This window comes from Amblyomma maculatum, chromosome 3 (genome assembly GCF_055883805.1).
Source record: "Amblyomma maculatum isolate TAMU_Amacu chromosome 3, ASM5588380v1, whole genome shotgun sequence".
Taxonomy (NCBI): domain Eukaryota; kingdom Metazoa; phylum Arthropoda; class Arachnida; order Ixodida; family Ixodidae; genus Amblyomma; species Amblyomma maculatum.
In genome coordinates, this window is record NC_139346.1 from 147,728,584 (window position 1) to 147,749,157 (window position 20,574).

At 45.3% G+C, this 20,574-nt stretch overlaps 1 protein-coding gene across 1 annotated transcript in view; it reads left to right on the forward strand.

Annotated features, from left to right (window-relative positions):
- The window catches only part of LOC146196346 (uncharacterized), a 53,663-nt gene that overhangs the window by 19,597 nt on the left and 13,492 nt on the right, over positions 1-20,574 (forward strand). Inside the window, exons 4-5 of the mRNA XM_084596966.1 lie at positions 13,134-13,612; positions 14,788-14,801. Of these exons, the coding sequence (XP_084453092.1) occupies positions 13,134-13,612; positions 14,788-14,801 (493 nt within the window). The remainder of the gene's footprint in view (positions 1-13,133; positions 13,613-14,787; positions 14,802-20,574) is intronic.

Here is a 20,574-nt window from a genome sequence, read left to right on the forward strand (position 1 = left end):
CCATCATGGACCACACCGAATCTAACCGCGCCAGCCGCGACGCTGCAAGCTAGGCTGGTGACAGGCCTGCCCCCTCCACCTCTACTATTCCCTGCCAGCCTTACCGGGAACCACGACCATTTGCAGGAGAAGAAGGTGAGGACGTTGAGAGGTGGCTACTTCAATATGAACGAGTTAGTCGGTACAACCGGTGGGACCCTATCACCATGCTCACAAATGTCGTATTCTTTCTAACTCACACGGCTATGACCTGGTTCGAGAATAACGAAGACAATTTGACAACTTGGGGACGGTTTGCCACCGAGATAAAACAGCGTTTGGTGACTCTGTACCGAGCAAAAAGCGGGCTGAGCAGACTTTGCTCAAAGAGCTCAATTGCCGGATGAAACTTGTACCACTTATACAGAAGAGATCCTCAGATCGTGCAAATGTGTGAATTCCAACATGCCCGAAGAAGACAGGGTCGGCCACATTTTGAAGGGCATCGCGGCTAACGTGTACAACTTTTTAATCGCCAAAGACAACCTTGAAACCATCTCCGATGTTATTAAACACATACGCGCTTTTCATACTCTCAAAACGCGTCGTATTGCGCCAAAATATGGGCGGCTGGCCAACGTGCCCACCGTGGCCAGCCTTGATGACCATGCGCAACTAGATCTTCCGTCGACGATCCGGCAAATCGTGCGGGAAGAACTTCTGCGGCTCAACCCACTTCCGCTGCACGAATCTGCTGAGGTCTCTGTCCAAGGGGTACCCACACGGCCGGCTTCACCACCACAAGCGATTACAGTGCAGCCTTTCGCTCAAGTTTCTGAAGTTGCAGCTTCTACTGACTACCCTCCTATGCATTTCGCCAACCGGAATGCGTCGATGCCTGGCGCCTCAAGTGCACATAGACCTTCCATTCGATCTACCAGGATTCCTGAGCAGTATGAGCATTCAGCCAGACCTACGACGAGCCCAGCTGTTCTTTTCTCTTATCCACAACATCATTTTCTATCTTCCCCGCCGGTATGCTACCGCTGCGGCGTCGAAGGTCACATCGCTAGGTACTGCCGCAGTAGGTTCCCACCTCGCTATAACCGTCCAACGCCTCCAACAGTACCCAACAATCGGCAATACTGTCCCATTTTTCAACAATCAAATACTCAGCGTGGGTATTACCACAACATCCATAACGAGAATCTCCGCGAGCACTCCCCTGCATCTGATAGAAGTGTTACTCCTCCACCTGCCTTCCGTGCGCGTCGTTCTCCATCACCGCGGCGGCGCTCCATGTCGCCTCAGCAGGAAAACTAACCAACGCGACCAATGGGGGTGAGGCCGCTGGAAATGTGCTGTGTGCCAACATCCCTCCAACTACAATGCTCAAAAACAAAATTCGTGTGTTCATTGATGGTGTATATACACTAGCTTTGGTGGATACGGGTGCGATTGTGTCTGTGATGAGTAATCAGTTTCGGCGCTTGTTGGGACGCAAACTGATGTTTGAATATGACCGTGCTTCAACGTTTTGTGGTGTGAGTGGAGAGGCGTTGCGGCCACTGGGTGTGTGTAGTGCGCAAGTGTCTGTGGGTGGTGCAATTTTTCAAGCCGTATTCGTAGTCTTACCCCACTCTACGCATGACATCATTTTAGGAATGGACTTCTTGAAGTTTTGTGGCGCTACCGTGGACTGCCGAAGTCAAGAGGTTCATTTTGACGGCTCGCATCTGCAGACTCTTTTTGAAAGTGGCTGTAATGAAGAAACAGTTTTTAGTATTACCGAAGACACAGTAGTTCTATCTCTGTCTGCCATGTTCGTCCCCGTGTCCGCTCCAATTCTTGACCAAGTTTCATTTCAGGCCGTGGTGCACCCAGTTCACTCAGCATGCCTGAAGAAAAATGTTATACTGTATGATCTCCGTGCATCACGGTAGTGCCTCGTTATGGACAATCAATTCATCGTCCGAGCCCGCAGTTTTACCAACGGGATTGAAGCTTGCCTCCTGTGGACCCGATGCGGCCCACGTCGTTGCTTTGGTGACAGATGCTACGAGTGCCACCGTACCTCTGCCTGCTGATGAAACTTCGATCTTCCGCATGATCAGCGCCGATCTCAGCTCACCTCAACGCCGTACTATTGGGGATATTCTTCTACCCTTTTCGCCTATGTTTGACTTTTCTCAAACAGAAGGACCGACCTCTCGCCCTGCACATCGGACCCATCATACCATCGATACTGGTTCGGCTCGTCCCGTTCGTCAAAAGCCATATCGCGTGTCCCCATCTGAGCGCAAAGTCATTCATGAGCAAGTGGAGGACATGCTACAGAAGAAGGTGATACAGGAGTCATCTAGCCCCTGGGCTGCCCCTGTTATTCTTGTACGCAAGAAAGACGGTTCGTGGCGATTCTGCGTCGATTATTGGCGTCTAAATTCTGTTACGAAAAAGGACGTCTATCCTCTTCATCGCATAGACGATGTCCTCGACTGCCTCTCTGGTGCGTCCTATTTTTCTTGTCATCTCAGATCTGGCTACTGGCAAATTCCAATGGACCCTGCGGATAAGAAAAAAACAGCCTTCGTAACGCCAGATGGCCTTTATGAGTTTAATGTTATGCCATTCGGGCTGTGTAATGCGCCAGCCACATTTGAACGCTTTATGGACACAGCTTTGCGCGGCTTAAAATGGGACATTTGTCTTTGCTATCTGGATGATGTCGTCATATTTGGGAAATCCTTCCAAGAACACAATGACCGTCTAGTACGCGTCTTGAATTGTCTGCACAACGCCACCCTAATTCTAAACTCGAAAAAGTGCCGGTTTGGAGAGCGCCAAGCGCTGGTGCTAGAACACCATGTCAATGGTGATGGTGTAATGCCGGATCCCCAGAAAACTGCCGCTGTTGAGTTTTTTAAACCCCCGCAGAGAGTGAAGGAGTTGCGCAATTTTCTAGAGTTGTGTTCGTATTTTAGACGCTTTATACATCGCTTTGCTTACGCTGCTTACCCATTGACGTACCTTCTCAACAAAAACTCCACTTTTAACAGGACACCAGACTGCGACGCGTCATTTCGTCAACTGAAGCTTCTTTTAATATCGAGACTCATCCCACGTCACTTCGATCCTGCTGCAGTGACAGAAGTTCACATGGACGCTAGTGGAATCGGTCTCGGGGCAGTCCTTGTCCAACGACACGATGAATGAGAGCATGTTATCGCGTACGCAAGTCGTACCCTGAGCAAGCCGGAACGAAACTACACAGTCACCGAAAAGGAATGCCTGGCTGTAGTTTTCGCTGTGCAGCGTTTCCGTTCATATTTGTACGGACGGTCATTTACTATCGTAGCTGACCATCATTCACTCTGTTGGCTGCGGAACCTTCGAGACCCATGTGGTCGCCTCGCACTCTGGGCCCTCCGGTTACAGGAATATGACTTTGCCGTGGAGTACAAAAGCGGGAGGCGTCATGCAGACGCAGATTGTCTTTCTAGGATGCCAATGGCCACGACTGGACCTGACAGCGACGATTTCGACAATTATATATCGACCCTCGAGCCAGCGTTCCCCGACCCGAATGTTTTCAAAACGAAACCGCAAAATGATCTGCAGCCTCTTTGCCGCCGCCCAAGCCGGCGTACCTACAAGCCGTTTTTGTGTATGTGATGGCCTCCTATGGAAAAAGAGTTATTCGCCTGTCGGCCAGCAATACCTACTCGTAGTTCCCAAGACGCTGTGCACGGACGTATTGCGTGTCTTGCATGACGATCCAACTTCTGGGCATTTGTGATCGGTTCGAACACTCCACCGTGCTAAAGAAAGATTTTACTGGCCCAGAATGCGCTCGACGATTGAACGATTGAACAATACGTTGCCAGTTGCAAGCAATGTCAACGCCACAAACATCCAACTGCAACTCCATCTGGCTTGCTGCACCCTGTGAAGACCCCGACAGCTCCGTTTGTTCAAGTAGGCATTGACCTCATAGGTCCGTTTTCGAAGTCCGTGGATGGAAATCGCTAGATTGTAATCTGTGGGGACTATCTCACACGTTACTGTGAAACCGCCGCTTTTACATCTGCTACGGCGCATAAGGTGTCGCTTTTCTTCCTGCACTCAGTCATCTTACGACACGGGCCGCCACGAATTGTCATCACTGATCGGGGCCGACAATTCACTGCTGATGTTGTTGAAGACCTCATGCGTTTATGCGCCGTAACTTTCCGACACTCGACGCCATACCATCCATAGACAGATGGCTTGACTGAGCGCGTCAACAGAACGCTAATTAACATGCTAGCCATGCATGTGGACGCAGGGCATAAGAACTGGGACACCTTACCACCCTTCATCACGTATGCGTTTAATACCGCCACGCATGAAACGACTGGGTACAGTCCATTTTTCCTGCTCTATGCCAGACCACCACGCTACTCCCTGGATACTGTCCTGCCCTTCACAAGCCGTGAAGACCCCTGCCTGGCTGACACCCTCTGCCTCGCCGAAGAAGCTCAGATAATCACCCGATTACGGCTTGGTGCTTCACCGGCGAGTCACGTACTCTGTAGATGATTTAGTCTGGCTGAGGCGTCCAATTCGGCGCCGTGGCCTACATCGAAAACTCTTGGCCCACTATGACGGCCCATCAGTTCAGTTCAGTTCAGTCGTTCAGTCGTGTCCGACTCTTCGTGACCCTATGGACCATGTCACGCAACGCTTTCCGGTCTCTCACTATCTTCCTAACATCACATAACTTCATCTGCAGTGCCTTGAGGATGCCATCTAACCATCGCGTTCGCTGCCTACCCCTTCTCCGGCGACCCTCAACCTTTCCCAACATCAAATCTTTCTCCAGCGACTCCTCCCTTCTCATCAGATGACCAAAGTAGCTGAGCTTTAACTTTAGAATTTGACCCTCCAATGAGCAGTCAGGGTTTATGGTCGACAATATCGACTGATTTGATCTTCTGGCAGTCCAAGGAACTCTTAAGAGTCTTCGCCAGCACCACAATTCAAACGCGTCAATTCTTCGGCGGTCAGCCTTTTTCACAGTCCAACTCTCGCATCCATACATCACAACTGGAAAGGCCATAGCACGAGTTATACGGATCTTGGTTGGCAGACTAATGCCTCTGCTCTTTACTAGGCGGTCAAGGCTAACTATTGCTCTATTTCCCAGAAGCAGGCGTCTCCTAATTTCATGAATGCAGTCTCCTTCCGAGGTAATCTTGGAGCCCAAGAAGAGAAAATCTGTCACAGCTTCCACTTCTTGTCCATTGATGCTCCAGGACTTGATAGGGCAAGACGCCATAATCTTTGTCTTTTTAATGTTCAGTTTAAGCGCAAACTTCTCACTCTCTTCTTGTACGCGCATCAGAAGTCTCTTGAGTTTCACTTCACTTTCTGCCAAAGTGGTATCATCCGCATATCTAAGGTTGTTGATACGTTTTCCAGCAATCTTCACTCCAGCTGAAGACTCGTCCAGACCGGCCTTCCTCATGATGCAGTCTGCATATAGGTTAAATAGGCAGGGCGACAGTATGCAGCCTTGCCTCACTCCTATTTCAATCGGAAACCAATCAGTAAGACCATGTCCAGTTCTGACTGTGGCCTCTTGTCCTTCATACAGGTTCCTGAGGAGACAGATGAGGTGAATTGATGACGGCCCATATGTGGTTGTCAAACACATCAGTGATTTAACTTATGCAATAGCCCGCCTGACAGCATCGGGTCGTCGGTCTGCCAAAACCGAACTATGTCATGTTGCCCGCTTGAAGCCGTGTCAGCCTCGCACAACTCACGAACACGCCCAGAGGGCTTAGGCTGAGGGGGGGAAATGTCACGCCACTAACGACGAGGAAGAATTGTGGTGGTCTGGGAGAAGAAGAGGAGGAAAAGCGTTGGTGCCTGGGGGCTAGTAGGCTTCACTTTATCCCTGATCCCATTGCCACATCACTGGAAATAATCACCCCTTTGCTATTTCACCGTAACAATATATACATATATATACATTAAAGGAGCCCACTCTCTGCGAGCCCAAGGTAAATGTAGGATATATCGATTTATGTATAAAGTTTAAAGTTCATATTCACAAGCATTAGTTCAGTAACGATTTTAGAGAGAAAATAATTATACATACATACATACATACATACATACATACATACATACATACATACATACATACATACATACATACATACATACATACATACATACATACATACATACATACATACATACATACATACATACATACATACATACATACATACATACATACATACATACATACATACATACATACATACATACATACATACATACATACATACATACATACATACATTTTTTATTTATTTTTAGCTCTTGGCCGGGGCATTCAAGATGGGAGTGGATACAAACAAGGAGCTCGGTAAGAGGGTGTTTATAATGCTACTCGTATAATTCTAGCTAAAGCACTACCAAAGATTCGATGATCAGTGATCTAGGCAGTTGGCCAAGGAAGGTCGTTTTATTCCTATGGTGTTAGTTTATAAAAGTCTGCTTCACATTTTTTTTACAGAAAGGAATACCGACCTTATAGGAATGATCAATTTGTGATGGGACTTATGAAGGGCGCACAAGATCGCTACGAAGCATGGGGTTATGGTACATTATTTTGCGAAATAAAGACGAACGTACTTACGACAGGAAGCCAGCGACGTTAATTGGAATGTGTTTTTATAGACATTACACTAGCAGTGTGGTTATATTTGTGAAGGATGCGGCGAGCTGAGTTATTTTGAACTAATTCGAAGACGGTGATGATGTTATCCGTGGTGGGATTCCAAATGGACGTTGCATATTCTAACTAACTGCGAACTAACGATTTATAAAGAAGTTTCAGTGAGACAGGAGCATTGAAGTTACGACTCACTCTCGCGATGCCTTAGCATTTTTCATTACCACAACATACACATTATTGGCTTCATGATAGGCCTCCCATTTGGAAACAGAGTTGTGTTTTTTGGCAGTGTGGTAAAAACATTTCTTTCTATTAGCAAGCCTTTTTATGTGTGCATTATGCCACAATGCTTTAGCATGCGTTGTAATGGTGCGTAGAGTGATATATTTTTCAGTAAGTACAATAGCTTTACTAATGCAAATGCCCGAATTCATTTCCGTGCATCAGCGATCAAATTATGCTAGGAATACGCCGTGCGAAAAAGGTTAATTTGTTGACGGCCTGAAAGTGAGCTTTATTATAATCGCGAATTTGCTTGACTTTTTAATATTATTGACAGTTGCACGTTTGAGGTTGAAGGATACTAGCAAACGGCCGCTTAGACAGGGCAGACAGGCTAAGGTTGAGATAAGATTGGGATGGGATATTAAAACTAAATCTAGATTTTTAGAAAAAAAAAAAACAGATTTTGGATTGATTTTGGTGCCAACTGAGAAAGGGAAAGAAGTGAGCAAAGGTCCAAAAACTCATTACCTTCTCGCTAAAAAAATGTCTTTGAAATTAGTTAAAAGGATCATGTGTGATTAGGGAAGTTGAAATCGCCTAGTACAAGTATTTAAGGGGTGGGGTGTCGCGTAAAAACAAAGTTGATATCATCATGCAGTTCAAATGCGAACGAAACGGGTGATTGGGAGGTCGATAACATACAACAAACACGTATTTTTTATGGCTCAGTTCCACGCATGCCCAAGTAGGCATGCCGAAATATATAATCATCCACATATCCTACCGCGTTTACGTTAGGACAATATATGGCGCTGAAGCTGGCGCGCATCCAGGACAATCGCAAAGTTGAGACTGACCACACGAGAAAACTATTTCTTAGCCAAATTCTCTTACTGTCGAAAATCCGTCCTGCCTCATCATCCTCAAAATAGGTGTCATCGGGGTACCATCGGTACTGGCAGCCTACCATCCGAACAAAGTACAGTTTGTCATCTTGTGTTTTTCATATATAAGGTAAAGCCAGTATAAACTAAGTTGAGCCTATAAGGGTGTGTTAGGATTGGGAAGTACTGGTGAAATTGCCTTGAAGCCTCCGATATCGCCTACCGGCATAGCGTCAGAGCTCAGACTCGGCGACCTGAATATAAATTATTGTAGGTTGCAAAACCACGGTAAATGTTGTGAGGAGGTCACTAAGTGTGTCACTGTTTAAACCTCACGATATTGCAAGCTATGCCAAGCGGTCTGGCAGTGGCGCATGGCGCCTGCAGCAGCGGCCCTTTATTAGATGAATTGAATTTTAAGCAGATTGCAAGATACATATCAACAACTTTCTATAAGAGGCGTTATACTGCATACTGCGGAAGAAGAAAACATTAAAAACTAAAGCCCATCCGCGCTTAGTGAATAAAGGACTGTGTTTCAAAACTTTCTACAAATATCATTGGAGGCACGTCGAACAAACGTTTTATATAGGGCCCGTAGAATCTCCAGAGGCAAGGTTTCTTTCCTTGAAAACGCATCACACCTAGAGGAAAGAGAGGGAAGGCCTAAGGGAATAGTAGCGAGCGATGCGCCTCAAGGTACCTGTCACGTAAAGCGCATTTTAAATAGCACGAAAGCATTCTCACCAAGTAGGAAATGAACTAGAAAGTGACCCTCATTAAACTGCTAATTCTGCTGTGCGGCCATGGTTGCAGCGCTGGCACTTCCATGTGACCGCTTTAAAATTATGCGCAGTGGCGGGCGACAGCACTGTTATTCCCCCTTTCTTCCTCTAGAGCTTGCGGATAAAAGCTCCTTGTGGGTAGGCGCGATTTCAGCTGCAGTCTCACCGATCATTAGACGGAAGCCAGCGCAACGATGATTGCTGTGAGTACTTTGAGGCTCGCACTTTTTGTTCATGTCTTCAAGTTCCTGCGAATCCAAGGCTGGGATAATATTGCAATACTTGCGCAAACAGACCTCATCTCTCAAATTGTGTGAACTTTAACCTCTAAAATGTGGTGCTGCGCGTTTCACAGCTAATGCGTAGATTGCATTATTGAAGTCTTGAAGATTGAAGTATTGCATGCCACTTTCACCTTTGTCCAAGAGTCGCGCCAAACTGATCATAAAACGACTCGCTTGTGCGACAGAGGTAATTACGAAGCCATCAATAACCAACATCAGACATTTCTTTCTATCTTTGAAACAGGCTTCCGGGACCAATCCGTTGAAGAAAACTGACTTTCAGAACTAAAATTGCAGAACTAGCGACCGAATTTATTCCCAGCATAACGTTTTGTGCTAACCAAAATAAGCCATGGTTTACTAAATCTTTAAAAACGCTTGAAAATAGAAAGAAGCGCCTATTCCGTGCAGCTAAACCCAACCCTAACGTATGCGCGTGGAACAAGTATTATGCAGCCGAGGATGTGCATTTGAAATCTATCCGCAGCGCTCAACGCACATTTTTTGGAACAGACCTGCCGAGAATATTAATCAAAAACCCACGAAAATTCTGGCAAATACTAAGCCCTCAACAGACACGCGCTATCACCCTTACTAATACACTAGGGCAGGAGGCCAGCGACGTTGAATGTGCAAATATATTTAACTCTGCGTTCTCATTCGTTTTCACTAAAGAAACTGATGTGTCACTATCTGCCGCAGCTGCTTATCCGATATCCCCAATGACGTCAACCACATCTTCTGCACATGGGATCGCTTGTATTATCGAAAACATCAAGTTGCCATCCTCAGCGGGCACTGATGAAATCACTTCCCAACTCTTAAAAAATACTTGGCATGTCTGTGCATCTTACCTTTCATTACTTTTCACGCAATCACTGATTGGAAAATGGGAATGACCTTTCCCATTTTCCAATCACTGATTGGAAAATGGGAAAGGTCATTCCAGTCTATAAATCAGGTAACAAAGAATCCCCCCTTAACTACCGCCCCATTTCTTTAACTAGTGTACCATGCAAAATCATGAAACATACCATTTATTCTCACATAATGAAATTTCTTGACTCGAACGATGTTTTTCATTCTTCACAGCACGGCTTTCGCAAGGGATTTTCCTGCGAAACGCAATTAGCCATTTTCGTTCATGATCTGCATATGAATCTCGATTCTAACATTCAAACTGACTCAATATTTTTAGACTTCGCTAAAGCTTTCGACAAAGTGCCTCACAAACGCTTGATACTAAAACTTGCTCAGTTAAATTTACACCACAATGTACTAGAATGGATAAAGAAATTTTTAGCACATCGCACGTAGTTTCTCTATGTTAATAACCAGTCTTCTGATTCTCTTCCAGTAACATCAGGCATCCCACAAGGGTCTGTGCTTGGTCCCCTGTTGTTTTTTATATACATAAACGATTTACCCACTCATAATAATTCTAAAATCCGCATGTTTGCCGATGACTGCGTCGTCTACCGCACGGTTACCAACACATCTGATCAACTAGCTCTTCAAAACGACTTAACCTGTGTACAAGACTGGTGCAGCCAATGGCTCATGGAACCTAATCCAATTAAATGCAAGCACGTATCGTTTCACCGCAAACGTAACCCCATTCTTTTCCCCTGCCTAATCTCAGGCGTCCGAGTAGAACTAATCAAATCTTATGAATACCTAGGCGTAACTCTGTGCGAAGATCTAACCTGGAATGCTCATATTACCAACATCCTATCGTCAGCTAATAGATCTCTTGGTTTTTTAAGACGCCACTTGCGCCATGCACCGCCAGACGTAAAACTTCTCGCATGCAAGTCACTAATACGAACAAAACTTGAATATGCATCGCCCATCTGGAGTCCAAACCAAATCTATCTGATAAGTTCACTTGACTACCTTCAGAATCGAGCCGCTAAATTCATTCATTCCTGCTATTCAAAAATGCCAGTATTTCATCTTTAAAAGCTAAGTCCGGTCTAACAAATCTTGCATGTCGTCGTCGAATCGCCAGTATGTGTTTGTTCCATAAGTTTTTTTCCAGCTCACTTCGAATTCCGCCCTACATCAACCCACCGGCACGAATTTCACCCCGCATTGGTCACCCCCTGCAAGTTGCGCGTCCACAATCTCATACTACCACATTTGCGGCGTCATTCTTGCTTCGCTTAGCCGTAGACTGGAATGGCCTTCCACACGAGATTGCTGGAATCACCTGCCCATCCACATTTTGTGATTGTATAACTGCCATATTCAACCAATAATATGTTCACTTTGTATATAATCTTCATGCGTGTACCATTCCTTATGTTCATTTTGTATATAATCTTCATACATGATACCCACCCCTTATGTAATACCCCCGAACCGGGGGTCTTTAAGGTATTAAAGTGATGTGATGTGGTGATGCGTCAGCAGGGGGATACATTTGGAGGATGAAGAGGGGGGCGATTCAAACGTCTGATCGAGAAGAAGCCTTTGCTAGACAATAAGTTTTACCATCTTGGGAGATGGCTTTAAAAATGGCGCTACACCAGTTCAGGCCTCAACGGCCTGCATTGCAAACGTTGGAAAATTCAAGCTGTTGGAGCGCTTTTTCACATTGAAGCCAAATATTGTTTTGAAGGCTGGGTGTACACAGTGATAGAAGTTGCCGTTTCTTAAGCCCAAGCAACCCAACTGCGGCCCAAGTCCGAACAACAATCGTCACCGCTTCTCAATCTCTCTTTTTGAGTTTTGCCACTTGTACCACTCAACACGGAGCTTTTGTGGCCATTTCTTTCACGTCCAGTTTCCGCCTTCTCAGGTTTGAGTAGCCATTTATACGCGCGTGCAAAAACAGCAGAAATTTTAATTATCTTCCTAATAATATGTGCAATTCTCAATAAGAATAAACTGTATTTTATTGTGAGGAGAATCTGCTCTGAAATTTCTCATAGAATTCAACGCCATGGTTTTTCACTCAAACCGGCATCTTGTATTACTGATGGAGTAGTTTCCACCCTAAGAATGGGTTTTAAACCATTATGACGTGATGCTAGATAAACATCAGAGGTAAGGTGCGCAGTTAATTTAGGGCATACATAAAGTAGTCTTTGAGGAGAGAAGGGTGAAACTCCAAGAAACATTGCAGCACGTGGCTGCCAGAATGAGTAACTTGTGTGTTACTCATTCTCGCGAAAATGTTTCTTAGAGTCCTATTCTAGTTCAGGATTTAACGGCTACATTTTTAAAGCAGCAAGCTTCTTGCATTCAGTGCATTAAGTCTAAAAGAAGGCATCCCAGTCGAGTGAAACATGATATTCATTACAGTAGAACAACGTTTTAATATATATGAACGCACGGTAATATGACAAAATATTTAAAGCGAGATTCAGGTTGCGCCGCGGTACTCTGAAGCAAACAGGGGGATTATGGCTTAACAGAAGGTCTGCCGGCTACATCGAATCGGTTTTTATACCGCAAAAGAGACGCTTTGAAACTGAAACGTCAGTTTTGCAAAGGCTTGCGCACAGGTTCACACCTACGGTAAATATTGTGCTAACAATTAGCATCTCGATAGCTTCTCTTAAATTTTGTTTCCTCATCAAATTATTAGAAATTAATAATTAAAGGAATACAAATTTGATACATAGAGTGCGCAAAACTAAACTCGTTTCAAAAAGGTGGTGCTACCATTTTAACATTTTGTCAGGACCTTCAGCAAACTGTCTACTCTATGCAGATATTTTTGAGCAAAAATATCCCCTAACGTTATTAGAAGATTGGACAAGGTATTTGTACCAAACAAGCCACAAATCAAGATTTGTTTCGCAAGACTTTCTATACATTCTGCCGAAGAGTAGGGGTTGACCTGTAAAGGTGCACAACGTGGTCCCATAGAGTCTCCTTGCAGAGTGAGCCATATAGGTCACCCGCAGCCTCCTCAAGGTACCTCAGAATGAATCATTGCTTAAGAACAGCTTATGTCCTCAGGACGGAGTCTTTTGACCTCCTCTCATAGCTAGCCATGGTTCTGGGTACCCTTGCGACATGGTTGTTGATTCCTTTGTAGCAGGACTCATCTCCACCAAAAGAATATCAAAGAAAGAAATTTTAGCGCTCAGAGCGACATCAGCTTTCGTTAAGGAATGGACAGTTTTGAAAAATTAGGAATTATGTTCCACGGGATCGACAGTGACTGCAACAGTTTTCTGTATGCATAAACGCCACAATACACAATTCTTTCTCTTCCTCTTTTACGCAGTTCCGTGCCTGCATTTTCCTGGCCCTGGCGGCTAGTGCCTTTACTGGATACACAGGCTATGGCTTGGGCTATGGATATGGACTGGGCTACGGCTACGGAGCTTCCTACCTTGCCACCCCAGCAGTGGCCACCTACCATGCCCCAGTTGTCGCCACCGTTGCTCACGCCGCTCCAGTTGTTGCTGCAGCTCCAGCCATCGCAACCTACCACGCCCCAGCGGTGACCACTGTTGCTCACTCTGCTCCAGTTGTCGCTACTGTCCCAGCTGTAGCCACCTACCATGCTCCTGCTGTGACTACTGTGGCTCACGCCGCCCCAGTTGTCGCCGCTGCTCCAGTTGCTACCGCAGTTGCCTACCCGGCTGTCGCCACCTACCACGCTCCAGCTGTTGCCACTACCACCGTCCATCATGCCCCAGCTGTGGCCACTGTCGCTCACGCTGTTCCAGCCGTTGCTACCGTCGCCCACGCTGCTCCAGTGTACGGCTACGGCGTTGGCACCCTCGGCTACGGTGTTGGCAACTATGGCTTTGGCTACGGTCTTGGTGCTTACGGTCTGAACTACGGCTATGGCCTCGGAACGCCCTTCAGCTACGCCACCCTTCTACGCAAAAAGAAGTGTAAGTAGGCTGTTCATGCACAAGCTTGAACTTTTATACATTGCAGGTAGTGTGCCTTTAGACACCGATAGCTGCTGACCATCATTTGAAATATTACGAGACCTACTCGACCCTGAGTAAATGTTATCTATGCACCAAATAACACTATTAAGTTAAGAGAAGCATACATACGTAGTGACCTAATTGCGGCACCTAATCATGCCGTGGTGTCAGGAGGTGAAATGCAGAGATAATTATTAGGAGAGGTAGTACATCTGCGTTTAATTTGGACGACTTGGTTTCATTAAGTTCACAAACATGAAAAGCACATGCGCGTCATTTGCATTTGACCTCCATTGAAATGCACTGTTTGCGGCTGACACCATTGCTTATATGAGAAGGTATGCTGCAGCGATCTGAAAAAGCAGAAACGAAATGCATATAATAAGCCGGCTTAATTTACAGCTAAATATTTTCATACCTTTAAATACAGAAGAAAATCGTGCCAGTGTATATGTAGCCTTTTGTGAAAATATTTTGGCTTTCTATAGATGTAGTAAATATAAAGAAGCCAATCGGGCACTGATACTAGTTGTGCGAGTTTCAAATAGTTATAATGCTTTGTTGGATCTTCAAACGGTTTTACAAGTTGATTAATCCCTTATCTGTTCATTGTTTTCTTTCAGAATCTGGTCATCTCTCCTAGAAATCACAGCACATGACATTCACGCATTGAATACCACTTCTATTGAAGTGCATTGGTGCAATAAACTTGTACATAATAACACACACACTCGTGTCTGTATGCCTAATAGTTGAAATTGAAAACGCCTATAAAAGCAGCTTTTCTAAGCTTAGGAAAGCGCATGAGAATATAGCTATTTTATTGTCAGTTACAATATTTTACAAAATGTAATAAATTAGTGCACTTTCGTATAACGTATAAACAGGCGACATGATTACAAAGCGCACAAATAGCCTCAAGCAGAAATATTGCCTCAGCTGCCCCCTTGTACCAAAATCTTGCTCTTCTTCTAGTGAGGCTGCTCAACGTAGGATTAGCCGCATTCGTATACAGTGCTTCTAATGGTGACATTGTAATTACTGGCCTTCCCCGATCTTCCCTCATGAAGAGTAATCTCTGCAGATTTTCCCAAAACCACGCTTTACTACTTCCCAAAGTTAACATAATTTATGGCAAGCAAACAATTTTGTTTTCAGCTGTATGTAACTGTATGGAACTCACTACACTTTAAGAAAAAAAAACGTCTTATTGGGAGAGTAACGTCCACTTTGGTCCTCAAATCGGGCCATTACTCCGCGACAGGAGGAACTGCGACGAGAGGCGTGCCGTGTGCAAAGTAGAAAGACTAAAGTTGAGTCCTGGCTAGAAAAAGACTAGCCAGAGGAGTAACAGGGAGACAAACTGTTCACTTGATCCCAGTCTGCTCCCTTGTCTCTTTTCCAGCCTCTCTGAGTGCATGTTTCTGGTGCATAGCACGTGTTTCCGCGCCAATGGAAAAAACGTGAATCCTATGTTTGCAACACTGGGAAAGGCAGGAGAGCCCTTGCCCATTCATGATAATGCCCACTACAATAGGCAATAGTGCTTCGAGGCACCCATTGCCCTCCCATTCGAAGGGGGCGACAGCCGGAGCAAATTCCCATTATAGTGTTGGCCCAGGGCGCCTCTGCCTTTGGCGGTGCTGTAGGCACAATTCTTTTCACTGGAAAAACCTGTTTAATGTGAAAGTGCCCGATGTTGCCCACCGGGCAATGCCTCTTTCGGCGCCGCGGCATGAGTGGGCATGCAGTCTCTGCTAGCCGGATAGTCACATGACCTGCCAATTACCTAAAGTCAGCGGTGAAATCAAAATATGCTCTACGCTTAATATAATGCCCACACAGATTGCTTCTTTTCTCGTTGGGTGCGCCACCAAATAAAATGGTTGCTTTAGAACGTTTGTAAACCTGGCCTATTGTCGTCCCCATAACAAAAGAATAAGTAGCAGGCAATTGAGGAAAATGTCCTCTGTCAACTCCCCTCTTTCGTGCAGCAATTTTCATCGAAGAATTCTCTCGGCGTTTGATTAATGCCAAGCCACATAAACTATATGCCTCAGTAATTGAAACTCCTTCAACACCAGTAAATGGTCAGGTAGTTCAATTCCAACGTTTATTTCCAGAAAATCTTCATATATTGTTTCACACATTACCGTCCCTTCCAATAAGTCTAATTATTTTGTTTATTAGTGTATCGATCGGGATGACCGCTTCACTGTTTTGAATGCCAGTGTTGCTGCAAAAATGTGGCAAACCGATAGGTTTTGATGGTCATGTTCACAGTATAGGGAGCTTGCAAGAAGCGCTGAGAGCGCCATTTACCTGCACAGTGCAGCAGTCGACCGTAGAATGGGCCGCTTAAATAGTGCCAGAGTGATGGTTTGACAGAACACATTTCCAATGTTTTTTTTGTGATGTCAAGGACTGCACTTGCGACAGCAGGTGTCCCATGAGCAGCAATAGCCCTCAGCCTGCAGAGCATCCAGTTCTTGTATCCGTACTGAGTTCGCTTCCGTCTAATAGATTGTATGCAAGATCGTATCCAAAGTGTTTCTTGGGTAAACTCGTCTAATGTGTGAAAGAAGGCGTGCTGTTCGCTTATTGACAAAATTCATAAATGGTCGGAATCTGTACGTTCTATCGGTTGCTCCTTCAATAAATTCGCTGTAGGCAAGCAGGTCCCCTTCATGGATCACTGCCTTGTCGTGGCGGAGGGGCTTGCGAAACTCGATGAAGTCGTGAGCTCTGCTGTGTAGGGCCACCCAAGATAGACAGGTCACGGCAGAGAGTTCTGACAAAATGTGATTCACTAGAGAAGGTAATGGCAATCCACTCCAGTATTTCCTGCCAAGAAAGCCCTATGGCCAGTCACAATACCATTAATAATATGGCGCTGGAAAATGAGCCCCCCAGGTTGGAAGGCGTCCCACATGTTACTGGGGATGAACAAAGGGCGATTCCTAGTAGCTCCAGGACGAATGAATCGGCTGGGCTAAAGCCAAAAGGACGCTCAGTTGTGGATGTGTCGGGAAGCGACCACTGGGGATGAACAAAGGGCGATTCCTAGTAGCTCCAGGACGAATGAAGCGGCTGGGCTATAGACAAAAGGACGCTCAGTTGTGGATGTGTCGGGAAGCGACCAGAAAGTCCGATGTTGCAAGGAGATATATCACATAGCAACATGGAATGTAAGATCTATGACGCAAGGTAAACTGGATGTCGTCAAGCGAGAAATGAACAGATTGAACATTGATTCTTGGGTATCAGCGAGCTCAAGTGGACCGGAATGGGAGAATTTAACTCCGGCGACCATTATGTCTTTTATTGTGGGCACGAATCTAAGAGAAGGAATGGGGTCGCTCTCATAGTAAACAGAAGAATGGGCAAGCAGTGCAAGGGTACAACCCCAGAAACGACCGAATGATTTCACTTCGGATCAAGGTCACCCTCTCAACATAACAGTTATCCAAGTCTATGCACCGACCACTACTGCTGAAGAAGCCGACGTTGAGAGATTTTATGCGGACCTACAATGCCTTTTAGACTGCACCCCATCATCAGACGTCGTTTTTCTCATAAGAGACTGGAATACTAAGGTCGGGAGTGAATAAATATCCGGAATTATAGGCAAGTTCCGTCTTGGCGAGCCAAATGAAGCTGGGCAGAGGCTAGTGGAGTTTCGTCAAGAAAACAACCTGAACATAGCGAATACTCATTTTCAACAGCACAAGAGGCGCCTGTACACATGGACTTCACCGGACGGTCTGTGCAGGAATCAGATGGATTATATTCTTTGCCGGCAGAGATGGAGAAGCGCTATACAAGAATTAAGAACAAGGCCTGGGGCCGATTGTGGCACCGATCATCAGCTTCTTGTTGCAAAAGTTAAGCTTCGATTGATGAAAACGCAGAAAACTAGAAGGCCTTTCAGGTATGATCTAGATCAAATTTCATTAGCATATGCTGTGGAAGTGAGGAATCGATTTCAAGAATTAGATCTAGAAGACAGAGAGCCCGAAGAGATGTGGACAGATGTTCGTGATATAATATAAGAAGTTGCTACTGAGGTAGTTCCAAAGCAAAAGAAATGCAAGAAAGCAAACTGGTTATCTGAAGAAGCTTTGCAAACAGCTGAGGAAAGGAGGATGGCAAAAGTTATGGGGGAAAGATAAAGATACAAGGTTCTCAATGCGGATTTTCGGAAAATAGCAAGGAGAGATAAGAATGCCTTCCTGAACATATAGTGCGAAGCAGTTGAGGACAACAGCCAATTAAGGAACACAAGAGCTCTGTATAAGACAATCAAAGATATCAAAGGAAGCTTCTGTGCTAAGCTGGGCGTGATAAATGACAAACGAGGCAAGGACCGCACTGAAGCCTCAGAGGTAAAGAAGAGGTGGCAGGAATACACAGAACTGTACAAGAAGGACCCGAATGTGCAAACCCAACATAATATGGTTGTGATTACTGATCTCGAGCCAGGCATCCTGAAGAGTGAAGTTGAATGGGCCTTAGCCAGCCTTGCTAAGAGCAAAGCTAGCGGAATTGATGGCATTCCAGCTGAGTTGCTTCAAAACCTTAACCATGACGCTGTTAACATTCTGCATACATTATGTCAGAAGATTTGAACAACCCTGCAGTGGCCACAGGATTGGAGGAGGTCAGTTTACATCCCCATTCCAAAGAAACGCGGTGCCAAAGATTGTTCCAACTATCGCACGATCGCGCTTATTTCGCATGCTAGCAAGGTGATGTTGAAAATATTCCAAGGTAGGCTGCAGCAGTATGTGGATCGGGAGCTTCCAGACGTGCAAGATGGGTTTCGCAAGGGCAGATGAACTAGAGACCAAATTGCCAACCTTCGCTGGATCATGGAAAAAGCAAGAGAGTTCCAGAAATCCACATACTTCTGCTTTATTGAGTATGCGAAAGCGTTTGACTGCGTTGATCACAGCAGATTGTGACAAGCTCTCCAAAAGATGGAAGTTCCAATTCACCTCATCTGTCCCCTCAGGAACCTGTATGAAGGGCAAGAGGCCACAGTCAGAACTGGGCATGGTCTTACTGATTGGTTTCCGATTGAGAAAGGAGTGAGACAAGGCTGCATACTGTCGCCCTGCCTAATTAACCTATATGCAGAGTGCATCATGAGGAAGGCCGGTCTGGACGAGTCTTCAGCTGGAGTGAAGATTGCTGGAAAACGTATCAACAACCTTAGATACTCGGATAATACCACTTTAATGGCAGAAAGTGAAGTGGAACTCAAGAGACTTCTGATGCGCGTACAAGAAGAGAGTGAGAAGTTTGGGCTTAAACTGAACATTAAAAAGACAAAGATCATGGCGTCTTGCCCTATCAAGTCCTAGAGCATCAATGGACAAGAAGTGGAAGCTGTGACAGATTTTCTCTTCTTGGGCACCAAGATTATCTCGGAAGGAGACTGCAGCTATGAAATTATGAAACGCCTGCTTCTGGGAAAGAGAGCAATGGTTAGCCTTGACCGCCTAGTAAAGAGCAGAGACATTAGTCTGCCATCCAAGATCCGTATAACTCGTGCTATGGTCTTTCCAGTTGTGATGTATGGATGCGAGAGTTGGACTGTGAAAAAGGCTGACCGCCGAAGAATTGACGCGTTTGAATTGTGTTTCTAGAGAAGACTCTTGAGAATTCCTTGGACTGCCAGAAGATCAAATCAGTCGATATTGTCGACCATAAACCCTAACTACTCATTGGAGGGTCAAATTCTAAAGTTAAAGCTCAGGTACCTTAGTCATCTGATGAGAAGAGAGCAGTCGCTGGAGAAAGATTTGATGTTGGGAAAGGTTGATGGTCGCCGGAGAAGGGGTAGGCAGCGAACGCGATGGTTTGATGGCATCCTCAAGGCACTGCAGATGAAGTTATGTGATGTTAGGAAGATAGTGAGAGACCGGAAAGCGTGGCGTAACATGGTCCATGAGTCACGAAGAGTCGGACACGACTGAACGACTGAACTGAGGCAAGCAGGTACACCGGCTTCTTCGTGGATGCACCAACGCATCGTTTTACTTGAAACTATAAAGTAAGTTCAGTTCAGTTCAGTTTTATTCCTTAAATTCACCCTTTTCAGGGGGTGTTACATACGGGGTGGGAATACGCTTGAAAATGTGAAAAACTGCAATTATTATTTAACATTGATGATGATCTGTTACATGCGCTTGAAAAACAGATGGCGAAGCGATGACGATGATGTCATAGGGAAGGCCGTTCTGGTCTGAAGCTGTTCGAGAAAAGAGTGAAGCTGAAAAAGTAGTAGTGTGCGAAGGCTGGCGTGCAACTTGCAGTGGGGGGCTGGTGCGGTGAGATATGCGTGCTGCGGATGTGATATACGGTGCTTGATTCAGAGAAGAATAAAAAAAAACTTGTGAAAATGAGCGACGCTAGCGATGCGGTAACGCAATGACAGGAGTGGCAATCCAGATTTCACTTTCAAAGTTGAAACACTGGTGTCGTAGGAGAATGAGGAATGAATGACTGGGTGGCACGATTTTGAACAGATTCCAATGCAGTGATTAGATATGCTTGATGTGGGTTCCAGATTGCAGATTGCAGATTGCAGAGGCATATTCTAATTTTGATGCTACCAGTGATTTGTATGCGAGCAGCTTTACCTGAGGTGGGGCAAGACGGAGATGACGCTTAAAGAAACCTAATGGTGTATTTGATGCTGAAATCATGTTTCTAATATAAGTGCGCCATGACAGTTCAGGACAGACGGTGATTCCCAGATATTTGTACGATTCT